The following is a 20,717-nucleotide window of genomic DNA, read 5'->3' on the forward strand; positions in this document are numbered from 1 at the left end:
GAAACTATTTTCATGGGATGAATGGAAATTTGTGTGGAAAAAAGGTATTATACAGCCTACCAAAGTTTTACCCTCAGATTTACCTATGCTTGTGGCAACAATTTGAGGTTATTCTCAGTGTTGATATTAGTATAGTTCCGTGCTCCATCTGGTCACCCGAAAATGGAGGCTCTGGGATCCCTAACCTGGATGCCCGAGAAAGACCTGAACTAGACAACGTTTCCATCTCTGTTCAGCAAAAGAAATACCAGGCAGGGTATCTAGTCGTCACCACTTGTAGTAGCACCACTGCCTTCAACCTCTCAATTCTCTCCTGATTAATGACGCAGTCACACAGTGCAAAAGCGGTGTTCCCAGCAACCCATGCAGTGGTACAGAGCCACGTCCCTGCAGGAGCAGGGAAAACACGCATCCTCCTGACTGTTACAACAAATGTCCCCAGACTGGACACCTAATAGGATAAGCAGCTCACATATTTGCCAGGGTTTACAAATGGTGGCATTTCTACATTTTATCTTTGATCCTCCACATAGCAATTGCTAGGAAGAATGATCTTACTTGCTTTGCTAACAGATGCAAGCACATACAGTGAAGACTCCAGGTTGGTGAGGTATGGGCTGGTAGATTAAAAGAGAAGCTGAACATACTGGAAGGGTGATTTAATGCCGACAATACTGTCACCACCCTGTGCTTATACTGGAGATAGCAGGTGATGCACATTCTGCCAAAGAGATTTCACAGAGGTTGTGATTTTCCTTTGCAGAGAGCTATGACAGCAATCTCTCAGATTAATTAGCAATTGCTGAAATATGTCACACTTGGTAGGAGGTAAATTATTTTGGCCTTATCAAATAATTTTCAAACATGCTGTTTCCTTTGTGGTCACAGAAACATTACAGCCTCAAATCCGCAAGGGAGCTGTTACAGAGGGGGAAAAAAAGGTTTTGTGATAATAGCAGCACTCTGTAACGAAACAGTGAATGCAGGGAAACAGGAATCTCTGTTCCAGGTTTCACTGTGACATTGCTCACTGTGAGATTGTTCAGGTCTGGCTGACTTCCCAAAATGAGCGGAAGCAGCTATTTCTTCCAAATCACGTTATGACAAACAGCAAGAAAACATAATCTTCACACATATCCTATTTCAAAAGCAAAACAGAACCCCTGCAGCTCCAACTGGAGCTGGAAGTCTGATCTGCAACGTTGAGAGAAGTTCAGATTCCCACCGCTTGACCCTTTTTTTCCTAAAGACAACCTGAACTTATAGGCTTGATGCCAAATGGTGGCATCTTTAACATGTAAAGCTAGAAACCTCAGATATGACTCTGGTGCCTGCATCGGCAAGCTTGGCCTGTACAGAGGAGATGGTTGTTTCTCTTCTTTCCCACTGTTCACGCCCTTGGCTTTTTTAAGAACTAGCCTGGACTTCCAGTTGTTGCACTCCGACAAAGGACCTGTTCGAAGGCCTTGATGGCCTTTGCTGTGCGGAAACCTTCCTGAATCCCTACTAAACACCACACCGCCGACTGACTCTTTCCTGCCTCTTTTCTAGGGGGCCCTCTCTGATGTGCCAGGTGACCAGAGAGAACAAAAGTCTCTCGTCTTCAGTGGGTTTGCTTTTGACCCTTTTGGCCTATGAAGTGGCTAATTAATACAAGGTTGCTTTTTCAATGCTGATGAATAACTCAGCAGCTTGAATCCCACTGGCTTTCAAGATGATCTGTGTTCCTGTGCTTCTCTGGGGTTTAAAGATAAGCAGGAAGGCCGCTGGCACCAAATGACAGGCGCTGGTCTCAGCACTCCAAGTGGCACACTTCCATCGGCGTGTCCTGCCATGTCTGCTCTTCACAGGGCTCCTCTGCTCCACAGGGCTGGTCTGCTCATTTCCCCTAAGAAAAACATCTTCCTGTGTGCAACACATCATCAAAGGCAGATTTATTTCCCCTCTGACACAGCCACACTCTGGTGTCCCCGTTTCAGCTCCTCCAGCACTGTCATTTATATGGTTCTCACCCATCACCCCAGCAGCATTCAGGACGGCACAAGAGGAAAGTGAGTTCAACCTACAGATTGGCAGTGGTATAACTGCACCCAGCAGGACACTGTTTTTTCTTTCAAGCTAATTGTAGCAGAGCATGCCAGTATATTTGTGCTTCCTGCAGGACAGATTACTCCCTTCTACACATATCTGGGAAGATCTTTTCTGGTATAAAGGACATTGATACTAAGCCTGCATTACAGGGATGGGCTGCCTGAAGTATGTTGCTTTAATTAAAACAGTATAACTTCTGCTTGTAATTAATCCCTAATGGGTTTTGAAGATTGGATTGTTCATTTATCCTGGGCCACAGTAAATGGGAAATTTCCAATTCAAGGAACGCTGGACCCAAGGGGCAGAGAGAGCAACACCAAAGCGTTCAGAGCCTGACTGCAACGATAGCAACACAGGGAAAGTGAGGCTGTACCATGGCCAGAGTGTCTTAGTCATGGTCCCCTTCCAAAGTCATCCTGTAGATGCCCCTCCTTTTGTGCTCTGCAAATGAAGAGGAAGCAAGACTCAGGCTCAGCCCTTTTTGAGGCAAAGCTGTACCACAAGCCACCTCCGTGTCAAATCTAGCAGAGGCACAGGCAGCCTTCAGAGGTACTTACTGCTCTTTTAAGTACTGACAGATAAAAGAAACGCAACTGAAACCTGTGCATTAAATGCATTAGAGGTCAAATCACCATATAAATCCAGGGGAGTACAGGTACTTCCAAGAGCAAGCAAGTGCTGTTATTGCAGTATTCCTACCACAGCTTGTTCCTGCTACCAGGAGGAACAATGTCCCCTCTCAGCGTATTGGCAAAACTGCTTGATGAGGTAAGGAACCTCCAGTAATAATGAACATTGCAGAAATTCACTGGTTTTACTCAACTCCCTTTTCTTGAATACTGGAAGTGGTCATCTGCCCAAGCATGGGGTGTCCTGGGTACCCAGTGGTTATGGACGCAAGGGATCCTAGAGAAAGGCATCATCTGCAGAGAGCTGCATCATCAGGAGATGCAGGAGTGCTCTTATAACCTTTCCAAGATGAAGGCCTTTCTGCTCCTGAGACCCTGGTTCCCTCAACGAAGGTGAGCCACTGTTAAGTCCCATTTAGACATAGTGTGTATGGAGCAAGGGCTGAGTTGGGTCTCATGTTCACACAGGAATACAGGAATCCTGAACTGAGACACTCATCCTATGCCACAATGAAAAGTTGCTCCTTGAGCTTACCTAATGCCACTTCATTCTTTGTTTTCAACATTTCTGCTAAGTAACTTTAAGAAATGTATGGAGAACATAAACCTCCACTTGCAGTTCATGAGCAAAAAACAGGCAAATAATGTTACCAATTCCCCAGGCTGAATCCAACGCCCTGAAATAAAAACTTTGAGATTCCTTGCTGTTAATAAAGAAATGAAGGGGAACTAATGCTGCTCATTCCTTTTCCAGCCAGAATGCATACATGTGCTGGAAACCTCTATGATGATCTGTTTTCCAATCAGCAGATATATGAAGTGTGTATCATGGTTTTGTTGTTATTCTACAACACAGAAGTTATTAGAAATGGGGGAGGGAGTCATAAGGCATCACTTTGACACAATTAGAATCAGAATATATGAAGGCTTGAAACAAGGTTGACAGGTGGAAGAATGCTGAAGTGTTGACAGAACAAAGTGAGATACGGAAGAATAAAAGCCAATGCCCATGTGATTTAAATACTCGTTATCATTATGGGAATACTGAAAACCCTGGGAAACAAGAAATTTGTGTTCACCACAATTTAGGAATAGCTCCTGAATGTCACAGGACAAGGTGGTCTTCATCAGGAAGGAAGGAAAGCTTTCAAATATAAGTGAGACATCCTGAAGACACGTCAGGAAAGGCTCAGATGATGCTCAGGGGAGTCCAGCTTAAGCTGAGCCAACCTGTCACAGCTGTGGTTCAAACTGAAACTAGGTGGATACACTGAAACTTTAGCAAAGACAATCTGTACAGTCTTTGGACCAATGCTGTGGCAAGGTCCCATAAGGTCACTGAAGTTACTGCTTTACAATAGCTTCTGTGTAAGTGCAAGCTCCTAATTAATTGCTTAATTAGTTGTAGTCTGTAGAAACCTGCTTAGAACAACGCCATCTGTGCGACAAGGTCAAGGAATGAGAACACATTCAGCACAATTACTGAGTGTGGTGTCTTGAATGAAATCCAGAAATCCCAGTCTGGGACAATTACTATTTAAATTAGTTCAAAGGCCCACATGTCTCTGGACACCAAATCCCATTTCTTGGGTTATCACACCCGGGAGGATTTGGAAGTTACTCTGTCTGCCATTATCAGCCCAAGGACCAGCTTAAGCTTTTGTAGCATGTCCTTGCCATAGCAAAGGGAAGTGCTGGGAGCAGCTACTAGGCTCTGAACCGTGGACAGGAAATTCTCCACCAACTTTTGGTCCCCATTGTGAAGAGAGGACGTGATTCCTTCCAGAGATCCCCCATCAGATGACTGAGCAACAAAAAGTCCAAATCCCAGCCAGAGGTGGCTCCCTGAACAGACCTGGGAAGAAAAGATTTGGTCTTTCCTGCTCCCACCATCACATTTCTACACCTCTTGCTAGAGACAGTAGCCATAAGGAGAGGTCCCTCATGGTGATACACCTTATGATACTGGGATGGACACTAACATCCATTCACCATCTTCGAGCCTGGGAATTCTGGGTAACAGCTGGTTTGAATCGCATCCTTTCTCCTTGTCTTCATGATGGCAAAGTACTCACTCCAAGGAAGGCAGGATGAGGAACGTGGTCGAGCAGGGATTGCCAATTCCATCTCTCCAGCTCAATGCTGTGACCTCTCTTCTTTCATCCCTGGCCTCCCTCACCCTCTTGGAGGAAGCTGAGTCCCTCTGTGAACATGCATGGACTTGCATTCACCCAAGCAACCATGACTCTTTCACACTTCTTGGAAATAATACAAGAAATGCCAAGATGTGGAAATGTGATTCATAACTCATTGCTCATCGTGCCCCATAATGAGAGTATTTTAATACTAAACTGGCACAGGGGAAGGGAGAAGAAAAATTTTCACAATATGAAAAAGTTGGTGGTTTTCCCCCCCAAGCACATAAAATACTTACATTAGTTTTATTACCAACAGAACATTAAGATCATGTGTCTTGATAGGTGCATTTTAATGTCCTGCCTACCTCTGTGGATACAGCTGGAGGAAAAGCATCCAGCAAATGCTATTGTTTAGATTAGGAAACAGTGTTTGGGAACAATGCAATAATATTAGATAATTAACTTACCTTTCACTTCTTAGAGAAAGATTTCAGCCATTTTAGGCACAAATGAAACAAGGGCTGGAAACAGGGTACCACAGAGACTGGTAAGAGGTAGGGTAAAGACTGTTACAGATCGAGGCCAGAGCTATTGAAGGGAGAGAGTACCTGTATACCTGTATGTCCCTGGCAGCCCGAATTTCTAGTGACTGCCTCAGGGAAGCTGTTCCTGCTGGGCTCAATATTTTGTCCAGAGTCATGGGAACAAAGTGCAATCTCTTCATCTACTTTAATGGGACAGGTTTGGGTTTTTTTTGTTCGTCTTGTTGGCTCTCAAGCTTTTTGGCTGGCACAGAGCTTAACTTTACAGAGGTCCCCCTGGACACTGCCACTAGCAACAGAAATCTGTCTTTTACTATGCTGCCTTCCAGGGTCCCATGATATGACTTCTTTATCTGTTTTAGTTTTCACTTGAAGAAAGCCTTGCACTCAGTGGGAAAGTCTATAGGCTCACTGCTGGGACAGCCATAACAACCATTTGCCCCGGAGGAAAACCTCAGCGCAGAACCACTGGGGAGGTGCATGCTGCTCAGGCACAACATCTGAAAACGGAGAGTCTTCTCCTTTCCTATCTCAGATATTGTATCAGTTTGTGCAACAGCTGTGTTCCTTTCCCAGGTTCTGCCTTGCAGTGGGTCCTGAGACTCATCTATTTTGATACAACAGATAATCCAGTATTTATTTTAGGCTGAAGAGCATAGTTGTTACTTATGAAAATGCAGTGCCCAGTTTTAGATACAAATTGCACAGCTGCAGGTAGGTCTTAGTCCCTTCCTTTTCAGCTGGTTCTTGCGGTTCATCCCAAAATAAATATATAAAAACTTATTTCTTTTCTGCTGCTGGGAAGTCAGTCAATTCAATGAGGAGTTACTATTGTCTGGCAGGCATCTTTGGGTGCCTAGATCACTAGACTCAAGTCTTCACTTCAAAGTGTTTTTCTGCAGCCCATTTGAAAGAGATACATAGATTGTAATTAGCAGTGATCAATTCACTTTCCTGTGCATCCAAACAAAGTAGTAATTCAGTAGCCCTCGCCAGAACAGCTGCTGAGAGATAGCAAGCTGTATATTCAAGATTAGAATATAGCCCTGGATCTCTGGTACATGATGTTGATCTCTGAGAAGAAGAAAAAAAATACCTGAGTATTCTGCAGATCGATAAAAGGTTAAGGTTAAGTCTTTGCTGTTGAAAACATCCGTTCATTTACGGCTGCATACATTAAACTTCAGATGTGCGTGCCTCCTTTCATTTGTTTTTGTTTTGGAAAAGGGTGCTGTCACAGTGCAAGATGAAAGAAAGGTCTATTATATAAACAGCACCCAAAGAACTACTCTAGACACACACTCTGTTCTCCTTGCCACAGGAGAATTCAAGGGAGATCATTTACCGCCTTGGATGTGAGGAGCTTCATCACGTCACCAGGCTTCTGAAGCAGCCACTGAAGCAGCATCCAAAGCTTTTTGGCTTTTCTGACAACTGAAGCAGACATTGGGATGGTCAGAACCAGGGGGGGGACCATGTTCCATTCCCAGATCTGCAATGGTCTCTTCTTTTCTCATGCCTCTTTCAGCAGGGAGACCTACTAGGGAGGTGCAAAATCATGTGCCCTGGTTTTGCCCTTGGACTCGGAGCATGCTCCTTCTGTGTCCTCTCCTGGAATATAATCCGTCCTGGACACTCTACCTTTGCAGGTGTGAAAAATCAAGTATTTAGCTTGGACATGTGAGGATTACTAACAAAAGCCCCTCCATGTCCCTGCTAACAATTCCAGCTCCATGTCCCTGCTAACAATACTAACTCCATGTCCCTGCTAACAAAATCCATCCTTGCTGTCTAAGCTAAAAAAACACCAAAAAAACACTGCCGAAGACTAAAAAGTTGTTTAAACTTAGTGAGAATCGCCTAAACATCATGGGGCCTGAACCCCCTGATCAATTGCTGTGGAAGATTTATTACCCTACTCTTCAGATGCCTACACCAGACAGGTCTCTCAGTGATTTTGTGAATACTACAGACACACCAAGCTTAGTGGCAGGCGTGCAAGTAACCTGTTGAAGGTGCATTTTCTGCACTGAAACAATCCTCGCTGTCTCGTAAGCCTGTGAAATAATGAACCAATAGATGAGCAACAAAAAGTAACAGCAGGACGAAAAGAGGATGCCAGGAGGGAATAATGTTTTATACCCTTGGAGAATGACTATATTGATACGTCTCTGGGCTCTGGCTGGCTCAGCTTAATGTGCGAGGCATAGATGTCTGGCACAGAACAATTCACGTACAAAGTTTGCCATTGTGCAGGATGTTCTTGCTAATAAAAGAGACCCCTCATCTCCTCAAACATTTTGAGTTGGTCCCTCTTCTGTCCCAAAACTTCCTTGTAATTAAACACCTGCATAATGAATTAAACTCTCCAGGGAATGTTATTTGCGAGCTACCTTTCCAATTATTTAAAATTAGCTTAAGGGCTAAAGCAATCAGACCATTCATTAATCTAATCCCTTTTTGTAGCCGTAGTTCGTGACTTGGAAATGTGACCACAAGATCAAAAGGACAAAGAGGAATGAAGAGGAAATTATACAAGACACTTACAAAGTTCCCCGGCCCAAGACCTTACCCACAGCGCACTGAAATCAGCAGCTACTGACACACAACGCACTCTAAATGGCCATTTTCTTGTGTGCACAAACATCTCTCTTCTCAGGAGACGTCTACCCCGAAGGGAAAAGTCGGAACAAGCAAAGTCTACGCACACTCAAACCACTGGCTGGGAGCCAGCTCCCGCCTGGAAAGCAGAGAATTAGAGGTGCCGGTAGTTAATCAACCCCACTTCAGAGTGGCTATCACGGCCTGAGGCAGACCCTGGGGAATCAAAGGGCCACGAGACATCCTCTGCCACTCCATCCAGGACTAGGTTTTCCCTCTCCTCTGAAAGGAACAGAAGTTGCAAACCTTGAATATGCTGAACCATGTGACAAGCTTTTTGCAAAGCCAAGGGATGTCACCCAAATGTCCCTAATCAGGGGCCAGGGACATCCATTTCAGAGCTGCTCTTCCAAGAACAAGAGACCCAGCACTCTCACACAGCAACATATGTTCCTGGCTATCTCAGCAGGTAGTTTCTCTCTGTACCACGGTTGAGAACAGCAGCCATGTTATTTTATGCTGGCACAGGCTGTGCTGTTCAGTATTCACTACCATCCTCTGCCCAGCAAGTCTGCCATCTGCCTGATGGGAGCAAGGGGAGGAGTGTGGACAGGCAGCCAGCAGCAATGTTCTGCAGACCAGCCCTTGTGAATACAGCCTTGTCCGTGCCCTGGCCATGCACATGCTCTGCACGCCCCATGGGCTCTGCTGGCCTGGGGCATTAACCTCTGAGCATTTGCCTTTCATTCTGAGCCTGCACAGAGACACTCGGTGTCAAGGGAGAGCTCCAGCCCCACACAGAGCTGTCCTAGTTAGGACAGAGATTATCATACCAATCTATTTAGTGCCATAGCTGCAACCACCTGCCTCATGAACATGCCCACGTGTGAGCCACACTGGCAAAGAAAGCCCCTTGCAGTATTCATGCAATCTTACGTTTAATCCTTCTTAACAGGGGAAATCTCTAACCTGCCTTTCTTCAAGCAAGACCTACCTGGAGGATTAAGCTCGCCCTACCCAAGCTATTGCATCCCATGCCATGCTCCTAAACTAACTCTGGTCATCACAGCCTCTCTCCCACTCTCAGTCTCCCCATCCAACACAGCATATTTCCCTCTCCTTGATGCCCTTTATTCCTCCTCAGAAAGGCTGAGGGATCCTCACTCTCACTACTGGGCAGACTGGGTGCCTGAGCCCAGGTACTGGAGGGATCCACATTGCACAGATGTGTGTGTGTATATATATGTGTGTATATAGACAGATAGATATTCTTACTGGTGGACCTCCATCCTGCTCAGACAGAGAGGAGCAGGAGGAGGCTGCTGGTGCTGTCTGCATTTGTTGAGTGCTCTGAGTGTCTTTCTGTGATCTGTGTGGCCAGCCATGTATATATGTAGATACATGGTGTACACGGTGTATATGTGTGCTCTGTGTGTGTGTGCTTGCCACGAGTGCATCTTCAGCCTTGCTGCTGGTTGGACCTGGGGGCATTGAGCAGCAGCAGCATCGCCCCTCTCGGGCTGCTGGATCTGGCATGACATATTTTCCTCTGACAGACTCTACCTCTGTGTCTAATGAACGTGCATGGTCAGCAGTTTACTGGGCTTCTGTCCCAGTACTCATGCTGCTCAGCCCAGGGAGACCAGTGTACACAGCACTGCTCCCTCCCCCAGGGGCAGACCCACCTCCAGGTTACTATCAGTCGTGTCTACAGACCTGCCAAGGGCAGGATGCCTGGGTCACATGCAGGCAGCCCCTGCCCCAACCCCATGGGTAGACAAGGGGTGAAAGCCATTAGCTAAAAGCGACCAGCACAGGCCATGGTGCTCAGGCCTAGGCTCGAGTATAGAAGCAAGTCAAAGCACAAGATATGTATGTCTGAAGAGCCATATGCAAGTACAAGACAGCTGTCTTGTGGTAGCTAAAATTATAGTGTCATTCAATGATCTTGAAGTGCTTATCCTTGCAAGCGCTGTGTTTTAACAGGAGTGCGCACATATGCACTCATACAGAGAGACAGTTTGCAAGCAGAGTTGTATGAGCAGTTTGCAAGTAATGTTCACCCCGCATTTCCTCATATAAAACCTTGTTTTCAATGGTTTCAAACTCTGCCAAAATTCAGGCCTGAAATCTACCATGCCAGTCCTCCACAGCTATTTCTGTGTTACGATGTGGCTGGAAGAACTTGGCTCTTTCTTAAGGTGATCACTGAGCAACAGTCCCAGAGCATACAGCTCGTCCCAGCAAGAAGCTGAGCCCTGTGACACGAGAGCCATAGGCACCTAGAGGTGAAGTCATGTAAGCATGGACTGCCCCAGCATCGGTCGGGGGACCTGACCTTCTGTGTGAGTCCCTGGCTTAGCCCCCTCCTTGGTAAGACAGTTGTCAAGCCAGATCTTCCACACAGAAGTGAGCGGAGAGTTGGCATGTCAAGAAATAATAAATATTAACTAAACAGAATCTATATTCATCAGCTATTAAGACTGAAACGGGCTCAGAGGAACCCATAAGTCATGGTGTCTGCCATCTACCTTGCAGCTGGGACACAGCCCGGTGAGCGGTGGACCTCCCAGGGCCAGGGCTCTCACGCAAGGACAATGGCCGTACCGTTGGCCCTTGGCCACCTCAGCAAGACACTGGCACAGAGCTCTGCTGGGAATATTTCTGCCACAAAACTCCTTAGCAGCACCATGTGAGGAGGACCTCATTTTGACTTATTTTGACTCATTCCTGGCACAAGAGGGTTTAGTTGTCCGGAGGTTTTAGTCATAGCCTTTTACAGCTCAAAGACTACAAAGCTTCATCAGAAGGGTGCCTGCATGTGCCTGCACTCACATGCACACACAGAGCCAGACAAAGAACGCAGAGATTTGCTTTTTGATTGATCAACACAAACAGCTCAAAGCCTTGCGTGACCAATGGCAGAGATGGGGCTGGGTAGCCCCAGAACACACCCAGTACCCTACACCCAAGCTGCGTGACCCGAAGCAACAGCCCAGCTTCAACTCAGGGATTGTGTGATTTGGTATCCTGATCCAAGACACCAAAGAAAGGACTTTTTCATATTATATTTAAGGAGGTTAAAGCTCATCTTCTTTTGACAGTCAGGCCTTTTGTAGAAGTGTTGCTTCTTAGTCCAAGAAATGATGCAGTGCTGAAAAATCAGCAACCTCTCTTGAAAATGAAAAAGCCCGCTGTCTGCTTTGCTAGAATTGCTTCAGCAATGCTGACCAGTGTGTCCTGCAAGTATGCAGCTTCGCCTGTTAACTGCACATGTAACAAGTAAAGAAAACTACTCCAGGTTTTAGGTTTTGCCTGTACCTTTTCATCTCAGATACAAGGGAATGCAGCATCACCAGTACAGACATACGCTCATGGCTGTGCATGTCAACTTCTTTATAATCTGTTATGTTCTATTTTCTGATGGAGAAAAGTGGGGCAGAGAGGAAAAAAAAAACAGGTTGGGCTGGTAGAGCATGGAAAGGTCTTACCAGCACCACCAGCCAGTTTGGTGGAGTGTGGCAAGTCACACCGCTGCTGCATCTCATGGTTTCCCCAGTTGAGATGGGGACTATGAGCCACATTTCTAATGAATAAACAACAGATAACACCTGACTGTTACTTCTCTGTCCTTTTCAGCAGTGGCTAGATGTCAAAATCTGATGCAGAAAAGCAAAGAAAGTGAAATACATTCACGTGTGCTGAGCACCTAATCCCTGGCCTCTGATAAAGGTTAAGTTCCTACTGTCTTCTCCCTCCCAGTGGGGACACAAACATTCCCTGTCTCTTCTCCCCGGTGACCACTGAAACGTGACAAAATACAGTTTTTTCAAAGCCTCTATCTCTGAAAACTGGATAGAAAGTAACCAACTGGTCCAGAAGTTATCATGAAGAAAGACAAGCTACTCCTTTGCCTGATCACGTATGCCTCCTGTCTGTATGAAAAATGGAGAAAATCCTTTTACCCAGTGCGCAGTCCCTACTTTTCTTTAAAGACAATCCGAGCGATGGTATTTGGAGCTGTGCCCGCTCAAGCAATCCATGGGCTGGGGAAATAATTTCAGAGCCGTGCATCCCTCGATCACCGTGTGAGGGAGGTAATGACGGCACGGAGTGAGCACAGCAGATGAGAAGCGATTGCTCTCGTGCGCTTGGTCTGCTGCCTGGCAGATCTCACGTGCTGCCGGGGAGGAAAGCGGGTTTGGAGGCTATTTGAGCACCTAAGCATGCCGAGAAGTGTCCAGTGGGATTTTTCAGCTGCATGTCTATGCCAGCCTGACACAGCTCCATGGAGGTTGCACGGAAGCTGGATAGAGGTGTTGTACATACTCTTGTTTCTGTCTGGCCCAGCTGGCATGTCTCGGACGCTTTGATGGGGACTTACTGGGGGTGAAGGGCTCCACATGACCACCCACATTCCACAAGAGAACAGGTACAGAGTGAAGCTCATTCACACCAGCACAGACTTAGGTCTCTGATAATGAATTTCTTTTTACAAGAGGGAAAGAAATGTGTGCCACGGTATTGCTCTCTTTCCTAAAAATAAACGCAGGGATAAAAAGAGGATTCAGACAAAAAGACCTTGCAGGATTATCAGCCCCCACCAGGCAGAAATCCTGACAGGCCCCAATAAATCGTCTGATAGGTTTAATGGTAAACTTGACAAGACAAAAAGATTTTTTTTTAACTTCTTTCTCTGATTTAAGAAGCTTCAGATTTTCCTACAATCTACAAAGCTCAAGTCTTCTGTAAAAATGAAAACTGAGGTACCTGCATGACTCCAGAGGGTGGAGATTTACAAAAAAATAAACATAATGAGGTTTTTTTGATCAGACACTGTTTGTGGTGGAGAGTTTTATGGTGAAAGGCATACAACATTTACATTTTCCTCTGCAGAGGCTTCCCTGCAAACTGCACAAAAACCCCTCTGACTGAGCCCTTCAGACTCAGCTATAAGCTGTTAGGAAAGCAGCTAATGCAAAAAATTGCAAGCATAAAAACTCATATGCCCCGTTTGTAGAAAAGTGGAAAATTAGCCAATAAACAGTCTACTGTTAAAAATCAGAGTACTCAGAGACGTTATCCCTCCTGAGAGGTTATCCTAAAGCAGTGGCTTCTGGACAGGTCACCTGAATGTCTCATGTGTGCAAAGCCCCTGTAGCTTACCTGTGCAGCTCAGGTGAGAGGGGGACCTGGACACCACTTAGCATGATGCCAGTGTGACCAGGAGGACACCGTGTGCCTGTGAGGCAATGGGAGTCACATCCCGATCTCACGGTCCGAAGAAGCAAGCATGATGGAAGATGGGATACATGGGAAGAAAATGGCCCGGTCCTGACAGTGATTTACTGGTAGCTGAGAGAGCGAGCAGGACTGGGCAGCCACAAGCAGTAGGTGTAAGTCTCTTGTGGGAAGGAAAACACAAATGAAAACAGAAGCAACTAAATGAGGAAGTATACAACACAGTGATGGCTTCAGGCTCTCTGTTTTACTGAGGGAAGATGAAAAGCAGCGACTCTCAGCATTGCTTGGGATAGGAAGATCACCAGGCGATGCCCTACTCATGAAAATCAGATATCCGAATGGAAAGGAACTGCTTTTGCTTTCAGAGTGCATTTCTGAATCCACTGCTCCTCCCTGCTGGCTCAGCTAAACCTGATGCACATCTTTGTTTCCACCATGCAGGCAGACCCTGCACAGCTGCATTGCTTCAATACAGATGGCCTCCAAGAAGCCCTAAGTTAGCAGCACATTGGCAAAGAGCCCTGGTGGAAAAACTAAAAGTCCCACACAGAGCAGAAATACTCCCTGCAAGGAAGCACATTGCTTTTATGGAGCACAGGGAAAAATAATCTTTCTATTTGTGAAGAGCATCTCTCAAACCTTACAGCATTGATCCTTGTATAATTCTTTTGCACCATGACATAGACATATGCAGCATTAAATGTACTGCCAGGTGCTGCAGGAATAAACTGAGAGCACCTGTCCCTTTGGACTGAGCTGCACTGCAAATATATCTTCTGCAAATCAGGACGTCACCTGTAAATGCATTGCACACCTAAAGGAGACCAGGTTTTTAGAAAAGTTCACCACAAGTGCTAAATTCTGGCACAAAGAATTCATCCACCACCTTTGAAGTTCCTAAGTGTTACAACTTTTTCCCAGACTGGGCCTTTTTAGTAGAACTACCCAGGAGACTTTTGAAAACATGAAATTTTCAAGAGCTCAAGCAGCTGCAAAAAAAAGGTTTGAATGCCAGGGCCAAGTTTTGATCTTTAGTTATAGTTCTGACTTTTGATAAAGGACAAGGAATGTTGGACTACCCTTTTGTATTAACAAGAGATCTCAAATGCTATTCAGGAGTTTAAGTTAAAAGACCTATATAAATAGAAAACACATGCTAATAGGATGTAATGTTTTACTACCTCACATATAAAACATCATTCTGAATGGTTTATGCTCCAAAGCATGAGTTGATACCACTGCCGGTATTCGCTTAGCTAGGTGCAGGATTTCGGTGGTTTGTACCAGCTATTTTAGCCAGTTCTCAACCACAGAAGGTTTTGGCCTTAATTTGAGCTTCATTTTTCCACTGGAAAATGCCGATTTGTTGGACATGGGGTTTTGCAGAAGTGCCGGTTTCAGTGAAGGCTGGTGGTTTCTCAGGGCCGTGATGGACCTGCTGGAGGGGAAGGCAGGCAGCGAAGGTACCTGCCTGGGAACTCGGGGAGCGGACAGACTGACGTGCCTGTGCTGGACTGGGACGAGCAGGGACTTGAACATCTTTCTGCGAGAGATTTCGCAAAGGAGTTCTCAGCTGATTCAGCTGTTGGAGAGAGCTAAGAGGAGAGATGGGAGGAAAGGAGCATGCAGGGGTGGCATTATTATTATTACCATTTTTTAGTGGGGAGAGAAGAAAAAATTTCTACTTCCAATGCAAAAACAAAAAGCAGAAGTCAAAATTCCTCAGAAACACAGTCCATCCTCCAGCTGGATTTAGCCACAGCTTGCCTTGGTGAATCCAAGGGGTCAATTAACAAAGATTAATTTACTTCCTCTCAACCTAATAAAAGCAAAGCATCTGCCTGACCTTTCTTGCTAACAGCTCCTAGTTTTAGGCAGTCACATTCAGCAGTTCCCCGTCATTATGCTAAACCAAACAAACACCCAAGTTTCCATTTTCCAGGGCCTAAATCCTTCAGCACAATATCATAATCTTCCGCTGCCTTCGTGTGAACTTTTCCACCTTCCTTATGCTCCTATTGAGGTAGTAGCATCTTACGGATTTATGCTGGCCCCTGGGATCAGTTCACAGCTATTGTGGATGCCCTGTCCTTCGTACACCGGCTCTCAGCAGTGTCTCTTTAGCTTCTCAGGCTTACTGCTTTTTAGTACTTAATTATGTTGTTTATTTTGCATTTATTGCACTGTGCTGTGCTTTCATTGCTTAGATAAAACTAGCTAGCAATCCCCAGGCCTCCTGAAGGAACGCTACCGCGGAAAATTAATGAATGCACTATTTTCCCCAGCACAGAGCGAACACACTGCTAATAGTGACAAACTCTCAACCCTTCCTCGGCTGCAGCATTGGTGAAAAATCCTGCCTAGTCCACGCATGTGAAGAGACATAGCCATTGAAACTGCTGACAAATAGCTCCGCCTGAAGGACCAAACGACAGGGTACTAAAGCACGTGCGGATCCCACCCAATGCTTTACTTTTTGCTGTCATCATCATCAGGCAAATCCGTTGACCCAAACTTGAGAAATCAATAGCACTCAAACAAGGAAACTTGTTATTTTCCACTGGACAAACTTTAATTGTCTCAGAGGCTTCCAAGTCCCATGACAGACACTTCATTTAAAGCAAAAAATAGTAGTGCTGTATCTCTTTCTTTGATATTGAAGACTAGGATTCTTCTGATGTGAAGTGCCTGCTCTGGCTTGACAAATACCCAGCACTGGTAGATGTTTAGAGCAGGCAGATTAGAAAGACAGGCGAGAGGGTGAATGATTTTGGTGCTGTGGAGTACAGACTGTAGTTTGCAACAGGCATTGCTACCACTAGCAGATAGAAATATAAGCGAACGTTTCCTTGCAGTCACTGATGAGACTTCCAGTGTGACTCCTCTTCTGTCACATTACATTACCTGCCATGCTGGGAAACTCAATAATTACTCTGCAGGCACTTATGAAGACATACTTGTTGAAACAAATGATGGGACATGAGGTGATTGTTAGGCGCAGGCTGGAAACCAACAAGCCCGTCTCATGAAGGAAATAAACCGAAACAGTGTCACTTCTCTGATAAAAAATATTTCCATATTAAAATTGGACAAGAAGAACAGACTGAGCAATTTTTCAGGGGGAAAGGAAATGGTTCCTGGAAAGCAAATTCGCTTCTGCAAAACAGAAATTATTTTTCTGCTCCTGGAAGGATATTACCTGGTTTGCTTTTCCAGATGATCAGCTTGGGAACCAATAAATCGGTTTTCCCAATGGGAAGTCCAAGTGTTTGAGATAGCAAGGGTGTTTTCCTCTCAGAAGTCATGTCCACAGAAAATCCCTAGCTGGACATTGTGTAACCTGACATGGAACCTGACCGTTGTCAACTAAAACCTAAAATATTTTGTAGACTCCCTCAATAAAATACCTCACAAGACAACCACCACTATCACAGAGATAAATCAAGGTGGGGAACACGCTACCCTGTTTAACCACCTCCCACTACCCTGGAGAATGTCTTGCCCATATTTGGGTCTTGGTGAACTTTCCTTGCTGGTGTGGGGTGATGGCTACTCTGTGGATGCAAAACTCTGAATTAGCAGGAGACATTTTAACATTACCTCATGAGACAGGTAAAAGGCAGCGATTCCCAATGGCCAGAAGCAGCAGAGCATGGAGAACACAGTGAGGCCAAGATGATCTCTTGGTGGCATCATCAGGAAATTGTCTTCGCTTTCGGTGTCACTTGAGTAATCGCTCTGGAATAGCAAGGGAGAGAGAAATGTAGAGGTGCTGGTTAATGATATAATTATATCTCCTCTATAATTATATCTCCTCTATTGTGGGCCAAGGCTGTGATCATCTGCCCATAAAACTCTCCCCAGTCACACCAGGGCAATTCCTCAACATCAAGACAGGCCTCCAGCACTCATGGTAGAAGGCTTCTGGTGACCCACCCTGGGGTCCCTACCATGCAGGGGTCTCTAGACAGGGCCAGGTCTGGGGGCACTTGTACCCTATTCATCAGGGCCCATGCACCCATTCTGCTCTGCTGTGGCTCCACAGCAACAGGACCACAGGAGTTAGCCTGCCCTCCTGCAGTGTCCACACCAGCCGGTGGCATCCTTCAGAAGGACTTCAGGATTGGGACTGTGGCCGTGGCACATCTCCCTCCCTGCCCTGCTGAAAGGCTCACCAGGGCACTAACACCCTGTTTTAGCAGCACCCCGAAGGGAGGCTGAGAGACCCGAACCCTTATGTCTGCACCAAAATCAAACAGGAGAGAAGTGGGAGCACAGCTCAGAGGCAGGGTTATCTCTGCAAGTTGCAGGTTGGGACTGCAGCTGCCCTGTCAGCACCAACGCTTGGGGAAGCCACCCCAGCCAGCGTCACAAAGTCAGCTCTCTTTTTCTCTCCTACTGCATGCACAGCACTGGCTAGCAGGTGGCTTCCTTACGAACACCAGGGGAATCTCCATTCCCTGACTATGTCACAGCCTCCATCACTATTGCACGAACTTGAAAGCAAGAAATGAGAAATTACAAGAGATTTTGGTAATCACTGCAGGGAGCTGAAAAGGGCCCATTTTACATGTTCATCTTTCATGAATGAAAGAAAGTGACTCTCTAGCCAGATGAACCAGGGTGAACCTGGGTGGGTTGGCACTTCGGAAACATGTCACATATCTAATGCAGAAGGAGCTGTAAGCATTGGGTGCTCTGCATCTCCCAACTCAAATGCCAGTCTTCTGGAAGGTCACTGCTCAGGTGGCTGTGAGAATGTCAGCCAGACACTACCCAATGGGGACAAGGTGACAAATGTGGTGCAAACCTAAGCATAAGGAACCAAGGTAGCAAAAGCTGAAAGAGAAAAAAGCATGAGTTGCTCCAGCAGCAATGGGATGCTGCCAGATTTACAGTGTGTAGGCAGAACCACCTGCCCAGGCATGTTTCTTGGATGCCCCATGGTCAAGCTGCAGCAACCCTGACCTAGCAAAAGTTTCTTTCACGGTAATTACTAGGACTGGTCCACAGGGACCTGACTGCCCCACTGCTGAGCGAGTACAATTCTCCAGCAGAGCAGGAGTGGAAGAGATCCTGCTCTCTGATGACTTCCTCCTCGCCTGCAGGGAGTCCACATGCAACAACAGGCATGGAGGCTGTGGTTATTCCAGGCTTTGGAGTTACAGCTTTTGTGCAAGAAGGGCCCTGCAAAGCTTTTTAACTCACCCTGGGAGCACATCCAGCCTGAAACAAGGTGGCCAAAAATCTTCTCAAAAAACCCTTTTGTAGTTGCATGTCCTTCACTGATTGTAGGAGAAATGCTGTGCAAAATCTCACTGAAAGGAAGACATCTGTGTCACATTTAGAAACGTACCCTTTTGGGCATGGGTTTTGTGTCCCTCTTAGAAACTTAGCAGCCTTTTCAGGAGTTTTTGGCCTTTGGGCTAAAACAACTGCTAAAGTGACATTGCTCTACCAGTCAGCTCTAAGTGAGAAACTCCTGAACAGGCTGCTAAGCGTGCAAGACAGGAAAATGAACCCATGAGCAAGAAGGTAAGTTTCTAAACATGCCACTAGTGAGCCACAAGTCAGAAGAACCTAGGAAATGCTGGCAGCCTAATGATATTTGAAAGACTTAGCACTGGGAAAAGGGATTGCCTCTCAAACCGACCCATTTGGGGAACCCACCAGGTGACATGACCCATCGCTTGCTAACATGGAGAGTCTGCTTTGACAGATATTGCTGCCAAGCACCTGCCACAGACCAGAGGGGCCTGGGAGGGAGAGGTGGGGGGACCAGACAGGTCCCATGCACTGAGATTGTGTGGTGCATGTGAACACCAGCACATAGAGCACCCCAGCCTGTGTCAGGAGTATTGGTGCCTCAGCAGAAGTGACAAAGCTCCATTTGGCAGAAACTCAATAAAATCCCACTTCTGAGGGGACACCTGCTGATGCTGGTGTACAGTGTTTGAGCTTGGTGACTTCCCTTTCTGCTTTAATTTTCAGAACAGGCCATTTAAGTAATTTTTAATACCAATAATCTTTCCTTTCAAGAGTCAGAGAAGAGAGGGGGAGGGAGGAAATCCACAACATCATTGCTGAAACAGTCTCTTGAAACAGTGCCCTTCCCTGAACTTCATGACAGGTAAGATACAAAAACAAAAATGCTTTTGATTTCCCAGTTCTTGGCTGAGTAGTGTGCTGGTATTGTATCTGTGGAGACTACCTGCTGATATTTCAAATTGCCTTTTCTTGCAGATGAAGGTGAAATGGGGCAAAGATTCTCTAGATAATTTTGATCACGTGGTGAACCAGAAAATTATCAGTTATGCTGCTTTCCAAAGGGACTAACCATTCTCAGGGTGGTGGCGTCAGGACATCTCAGAGAGCGCCCATGCTGACTGGAGAGGTGGCTGTTAGATTGCAAGAGGATAATTGCGGAAGTTTTCTTTCGTTATGCTAACATAAAAACCCTTACTGGGGAAGATTAAGTCACTATAGGCTCATACTAATTGAACAGTGGAGTTATGTTGTGAATGCCATTTTGATGGGCAAAGTCCCCATAGTACACATTGGATCAGATGACCTGTCAATCACCAAGAGTGACACAATAATTCTGATCAGAAAGCCCTGACCATGTAGTCCAGATATGAACCAGCAGGGGGGGGGGGGGGAAAAGAAAGAAATCCCAGCAAAAGGTACCTCTTACCCCTTCCAGCTAAACACTCATTTCTCCAAGCAAACCTTCCCCCCTGATGTTCTCTCTTTACAACACGATACCCAAACACTGAGTTTACCGAGAGATCCTCCCTATCCCGTCACAGAAAGAAATCCAACAGCAAAAGGTACCTCTTACCCCTTCCAGCTAAACACTCATTTCTCCAAGCAAACCTTCCTCCCTGATGTTCTCTCTCTTACAACACGATACCCAACACTGAGTTTACCGAGAGATCCTCCCTATCCAGAAACCTTTCTGACATTGGGAAGCTTTTGACAATGTGGCTACATAGCTGGCTGTCTTCACTTGTTCCTGGTTCTGCAAGAGCTGCACCCTGACATTGGAGGAGCTGGATGTTAGGGGTGCTGAGAAGTCAGAATTACTTTCACCAATTACAGTCGCTTTGGGTTAGCAGACTAATCCTGCATAATCACTGATATTCTTGTCCACAGCACTGCTCCTTTCATGTTTAAAGTCTCTTTATAAATTTACATGGAACTTTTCACAATTACATCATATTTCCACTAATCTGACTGAAAGCTTTTAATTCTTGCAGAAGTTAGGGAGTAGCATAACTAATTAATTTTCAAGGTTTGGGTGGTGAGCAAGACTGCACAGACAAACTTTTCTTTATTTAATGTTAAGCTAGATGAGTTTAAGCAATCTTAAATATCAAACTAATGTTTTTTCTTTCTACAGGTGTATCACCAGTGCATCCTCCAACCAAATAATAAGCAAGCAAAGGACAACTTGTGCAACGATTAAAAAA

At 45.7% G+C, this 20,717-nt stretch overlaps 1 protein-coding gene across 1 annotated transcript in view; it reads right to left on the reverse strand.

Moving 5' to 3' along the window:
• SYNDIG1 (synapse differentiation inducing 1) overlaps window positions 1-20,717 on the reverse strand; it is a 66,968-nt gene that overhangs the window by 34,951 nt on the left and 11,300 nt on the right. Inside the window, exon 2 of the mRNA XM_009281390.1 lies at window positions 16,846-16,983. Coding sequence (XP_009279665.1) covers window positions 16,846-16,983 — 138 coding nt within the window. The remainder of the gene's footprint in view (window positions 1-16,845; window positions 16,984-20,717) is intronic.

This window comes from Aptenodytes forsteri, unplaced genomic scaffold, assembly GCF_000699145.1.
Source record: "Aptenodytes forsteri isolate BGI_AS27 unplaced genomic scaffold, ASM69914v1 Scaffold283, whole genome shotgun sequence".
Taxonomy (NCBI): Eukaryota; Metazoa; Chordata; class Aves; order Sphenisciformes; family Spheniscidae; genus Aptenodytes; species Aptenodytes forsteri.